The 6,159-nt window shown below is 42.1% G+C and overlaps 1 protein-coding gene across 1 annotated transcript in view; it reads right to left on the minus strand.

The window, feature by feature from the left end:
• Positions 1–310: 310 nt before the first annotated feature.
• The window catches only part of FAM196A (family with sequence similarity 196 member A), a 47,578-nt gene continuing 41,729 nt past the window's right edge, over positions 311–6,159 (minus strand). Inside the window, exon 3 of the mRNA XM_015406546.1 lies at positions 311–494. Coding sequence (XP_015262032.1) covers positions 311–494 — 184 coding nt within the window. The remainder of the gene's footprint in view (positions 495–6,159) is intronic.

Here is a 6,159-nt window from a genome sequence, read left to right on the forward strand (position 1 = left end):
GGAGAGCAGTTTTACTTTCATCTTTGCTAACATGAATTTCTATCCTGATTTTATTTTTACATCCCACACTGGTGACATTTGAATAAAAAGTTGGCAAGGTGTGATTTGAATGCCTTGCTCCTGAAAGTTAGTTCATAGGTACAAAGGCCTTTTTGGTACATATGGTGAGAACAGAATGCTTCCATAATATAGTCAGATTAACACTTGCTGACTGTCTCCTGTTCAAATTACCAAGATCCGTTTTTTTAAAAAAAATCCACAACTTTTTGTTTTCAAAGAAGGCCTTAAATTCCATATACTATGGATTTAGTTAAAGAAACCAGAGTTTCCATCTTCCGTGCTTTTTTGATTCAGTTTTGGATTTTTGCTTAGGAGTTGAGGAGTAACTCTCCTGGGAATAAGGCAAAGGTGCAACCTGAGTTTCCTCAATAGGATGAAGTTTTCTCAGAACTGGCTGTAGTTTGTCTTCTTGTTGCTTAAAATCTAATTCCACACTAAATAGTGGAAGGAAAGAGAAAACCATAATCAGTTGCCAAGATAAAGATTTCAGCTAAGTCAGCACTGAAAATGAGAGTGAAATGCTTAAACATCTCCATTCTGTCAACAGAAAACATTGATAGGCAATGTTCTAAAACTTTATTTATTGCACTTGTATCCTGCCCTTCCTCCCACTGGCTCATGTTAGTGTATATCGTTCACTCCTCCCCCATTTTATGCTCATAACAATCCTGTGTCGTAAGGCAGGCTCAGAAAGGTTGGCCCAAATTCCCAAGTAAATTTGATAGCACAGGGGGAAACTGAACCTCGCTCCACCTTAGCCCAACACTCGAACCACTGTACAACAGTAGAATATGAAATATAAAACAATGAATACATCAACTACAGATAGCTGTTGGGTGTGTAGTAGTACTTCCCTTATAATAGTTATAAGAAGACCCGGTATGTTGTCTTGCTAGTAATCTGACTATGCTTGGCCTTGGGTTTTGGTTAAAGATTTGTCATTGCTTCCATGTATGGATCTGTATAGAAGTAAAGAGTCCTTGAAATACAAGAGTTTAGTCTTCCCCTTAGGAGCTTTTATAAATACAAAGTTATTTATTTAAATGATATCTTGGTTTTGTCCCCATTGGAGACCCAAGCAGTTTACAAAGAAACACAATTATAATTTAGACAAGCCACAACAACAAAATATACATGATACCTCTAACTCTTGGGCTGGGCTGGCATCCATTTGGCCAGCTCACTCAGGGCTACAGGCTGTTAGCCACAAGCTAAGAGCCAAGTTATATTATCATTCACAAATACCTGCCAAGACCACATAGGATTTCCACTTAAATTTGGAACTTGTGTATCTATTTTATTTTTTGGAATTTGACCCAGGATAAATAAGTGAGCCTTGAGTTACCTCAGTCATCTCTTTGTTGATTCTTGCTTACCTCTTGAGAATTCCTTTTACCCAGTGTTTAGAACAGACAAATGAAGCAGTTGCAGCAGCCAAGGGCTAAACAAATGTGTGAATATGCTCTTGCTATAGCTTAAGCAAATCAGCAAACTTTATAGATAATGAGGAAATCAGGCCTTCTCCTGTAGGACTGCAGTCCTCAAATAACACAGTCTGGGTCTTTAAATTCATTCGTTTAAAAAAGCATTCTTTAAACGTCACCATCCCATTGAAATAAATGACCTCTTTGTTTTTCCCTTTTCTGCTTTTTCTTTGCCAGGCAAAATCTCCTTGTGTGTAATAACCTAAACTTGAAGTTTGGCCAATTACAAAGATAAAGCTAGTGAAATTGCTAGAGAACATCATGTCACAAAACAGAACTTCTGTGTCACAAAACAGAACTTCTAGGCATAAAGATTGCAAGGGAGAAACAAATTCAAATCTATTACTCATTTGAAGGTTTAAAATTGCACCACAGAACTGTAAAGTTAAGCTCATAAAATATGCATCCTAAATTGTAAGCAGTATGTGGAGTGGAAAGCCCTGCTGGCTGCCCTGCAGTTAAGGAAAAAAGATTTCTGGGAAAAAATATGGCTCAGAGATCAACATGTACTAGCAAAATTCATTTCAGGTTTAATTTATTTTTTTAAAGGTACACGATTTCAAGCTGCAGTGAAAGAGTAATTAATAATGGTATTGCAGAGCAATCTTGGACAGCTAAAAGAGTATAATAATCTTAAAAACAACAAATCTTTGTTTATTGCATGATTCTTATGTAACACAAAGTAGGTAATTTATGCAGCAGTTTCCTCACCTGTGTTTGGGAACAAAAACAAGGGCAGAAATTCAAGGTAATGGTACATTTAGGTATGGCTCAAGGACCAGGGACAATATATGCCCCCTCCCATGTTACACAAGGAGACTAATTCCTGTAATGCCAGCATGGTTAATCTGCTGTAAAAGTGCTTCCTCCATGAAGAAATACGACTTTGTTATTAGAAGTTGTACATTTACATGAAACATGTCTAGAAAACAAACAAGTCACTATAAGAATTTATTATCCTGTTGCAAGGTTGCTGCCAATACTGAATGTGGATATTTGACATAGTAGCAAACCTGTCAATATATTTGACAAAATAGCAAATCAAGAAGACACAACAGTGGTATGTAACACAAGCCACCAGTGGCATCACAGATCATTTTGCTTGGCACTCAGAGCCAGATCTCTGCCTAAGCAACCAGTGCACTGGTATCTGAGATGGCAACAGGCATGGCTTCTGCCTGTTAGTTCCTCCCAGGCATGCACAGCCACCAGTCCAAGGTGAATCTCTGAGATACTGGCAGAGCTCCTGGGCTTTAACCTTTCTCCAAGGCTGCTGTCACACACACTAAATAATCCACTTTCAGTGGATTTTACTGTGTGAACTGGCAAAATCCAGTTGGAAAGTGCATTGAAAGTGGATTATTTAGTGTGTATAACTGCAGCCCAAGAGTGTCTGACCATTGACAACCTAGTCTCTCCCTCCCTCCACAAGCACACCAATATCTTCACAGGTAGAACCTGCGTTTTTTTGGCATTTGGACCACAAAGGTTGCCTAACTCTTGGGATAAATGTTTAGAAATATCTCTTTGTGGTATTCTGTATCATATGTTTTGAAACAGTATTTAACATCAAGTTCCATATCTGTGTATTTATTTTTGGAATTGTGCCATTCCATGAACTATAAGTAATTTATCATTCCCTACAGTTCCTTTACTCATATGCTTTTTGTTTGTTTCCCAGTACTAGATTTGGCCATGATTACACGGCATATGTGCAGTATGAAAATAGAATGTGTTAGGCAGGTATACTGGATTGAGTTAACCTCAGAGTTCATGCAGAAGACAGTGTTCCAAAGGAACATATGCTGACTATGTCTGGCATCCAAATCTGTTGCAATGGTGTCTTTCACTTTTGTTTAATTGTTGGCATTAAAGAAAACCCCTATTTCTGAATGCTGACTTAACACTAAGCCAAGAAGTAGTGGCTTGGATCAACTGGGATTTTCTGCTGAGTTTAGCTGAGTTCAACTCCCCACCCTGCAGCTTGAAATGCTGTTCGGGGTGGGGTGCTGGAGTCACGAAAAATCACCCCACTTCCATCCACAGAAATCCTCTGTGATTTCCAAACCATTGTTTTTGTTCATTTCTGACAATCCTGGGCTCCTAAGGTATTTTAGACCAACTTCGGGCACTGAGGAGATAGAAGAACTAGGTGTTTTTTCTCTGCATACAGCTGAGTTTGTTTTCAGATTTCATTTTAGTTGTTCCAAAAGGGTATTATCACTGAACCATTTTTAAATGGCAGGAGTGGAAACTGCTGCAGTGAGTGTGTGGTCATCCCCTGTATATCTTTGGGATTCCAGGACAGGCACAAGTGCACACAGGAAGGGTTGAATCCTATGGAAGAGGCCTATTGAATTCCAAAAGGTTGTGTGAGGATGTTCAGGTGCCAGACCCACATCTTCTACTGAAAAGTTTAATTTTTTTAATGTGAGCGGCTGTGTTGCGTCAATTATTAGTTTCTAAAACCAGAAGTACTGTTCACCCTCTGAAATTCCATCACTTGCCACAATAGTTCTCCTTTCCACAATCCTGGCAACTTAAATATACCTATAGTGAAAGTTAATTTTTCCTATGGGCAATCACCATCCTTTCTACTCCCCCTCTCCTCTTGGCAGAAAAGTTCACTTCACATATTCCTGAAACCCCTTCCCACCAGTACTGCCAATGTAAAGAGAGTGGTGGTGAGGCGTAGATGCAAAGGCATCACTTCCTAGTCTTGACATGCTTCAATAATTTGTGTGAATTGTTGTAAGGGTGCAGTGAGTCCCAAAGGGATTGATTATGTGTTAACGTTCTGCCACTGAACAACTATGTTAACATTATACAAGAAATGACTAGTGGAGGAGAATATGCAACAATAGACGATTGGGCGTAACATACCACCAGAGTTCATGTTACTGTTTCATATGTCTCAGCCCAAATAAAAAAGGTTTACACTTAACAGTATCATACCAGACATACCACCAGAGTTCATGTTACTGTTTAGTGTTCATACATCTAGATAGAATGGTCTTGCTTGAGACAGTAATTTCATATGTCTCAGCTCAAATAAAAAAGGTTTACACTTAACAGTATCATACCATGTCGTACTGAGGGAGCGCTGGAGGAGAAATTCTGATTACAGTGGAGTCCTCATCAGCTACATAATTTTTTTTTAAATTTTTAAATTTATTTTGGCATTTTTACCCCACCCTCCCCGCGAGTGGGCTCAGGGCAGCTTACAAGGGGCATAAGCCCATGCATAAAACCAGATAAAACAATAAAATCATGAATAACAAACAAAGCAACAACAAAGTGCTTTCTGTAAACAAGATGGTCTTTGAGTGGTTTTGATGGCATCAGTCATTTCCTTAGATCCTTCCCTTGGGGTGATACTGTCCAGTAGATAGTCCAAGCCAATCCCACAATGTCAGTGCCATACAATTCATGGCGGAACTTCCAAGGGTGGTTCCTAATCCCGATGTTATTGCCACCATTGCTGGTGGTGGCGGCCCCTATGTGAAAGCCTGGCGGAAGAGCTCCATCTTGCAGGCCCTGCGGAACTGCATAAGGTGCCGCAGGGCCCTGATCTCCGGGAGCTCGTTCCACAAGGAAGGATCTAGCCCTGGTCGCAGCAAGCTTTGCCTCCCAGGGGCCTGGAATCACCAGGTGGTGTTGGGTCCCCAACCAAAGTGCTCTTGGAGGTATATGTGAGGAAAGGTGGTCCTTCAGGTAAGTCGGACCCTGTCCATATAGGGCTTTAAAGGTGAGTACCAGCACTTTGAAGCAGATTCGGTATGCTATTGGCAGCCAGTGCAGCGCTTTCAACCCAGGCTGGATGTGCTCCCATTTAGGGAGGCCCATCAACAGCCTGGCCGCCGCATTCTGCACTAGCTCCAGCTTCCGGATCTGTGTCAGAGGCAGCCCCATGTAGAGAGTGTTGCAATAGTCTAACCTTGAGGTGACCGTCGCATGGATCACTGTAGCCAGGTTATCACGGTCGAGGAAGGGAACCAACTGCCGAATCTGCCTAAGATGGTAAAATACAGATCTGGCAGTGGCTGCCACCTGGGCCTCCATGGTTAGGGAGGGATCCAGGAGCACTCCCAGACTCCTAACCTCCGATGCTGGCACCAGAGGCACCCCATCGAAGGTCGGGAGAGGGAGCCCCAACCCCGAACCATTCTGGCTCAGGCACAGGACCTCCATCTTCGCTGGGTTTAGTTTCAGCTGGCTCAACCTGAGCCACCCAGCCACAGCCTGTAATCCCTGGTTCAGATCTTCTGGGTCAGAGCCCGACCGGCCACCCAACATCAGATAGAGCTGGGCGTCATCTGCATATTGGTGACAACCCAAGCCATACCTCCTGGCAATCTGGGCGAGGGTTAAGGTTATGTAGGCATGTAGATGTTAAAACAACATCGGGGAAAGCAGCGCCCCCTGAGGTGCACCACACTCAAGTGGGTGCCTTTGGGACTGCTTTTCCCCTATCGCCACCCTCTGTCCCCGACCTTGGAGAAAAGAGGCAAGCCATTGAAGAGAGAACCCCTGTATCCCCACGTTAGTGAGATAGTGGGTCAGCAACTGGTGGTTGACCATATCAAACGTGGCCGACAGATCTAATAACAACAGT

This window comes from Gekko japonicus, unplaced genomic scaffold, assembly GCF_001447785.1.
Source record: "Gekko japonicus isolate JY-2015 unplaced genomic scaffold, Gekko_japonicus_V1.1 scaffold23, whole genome shotgun sequence".
Lineage (NCBI taxonomy): Eukaryota > Metazoa > Chordata > Lepidosauria > Squamata > Gekkonidae > Gekko > Gekko japonicus.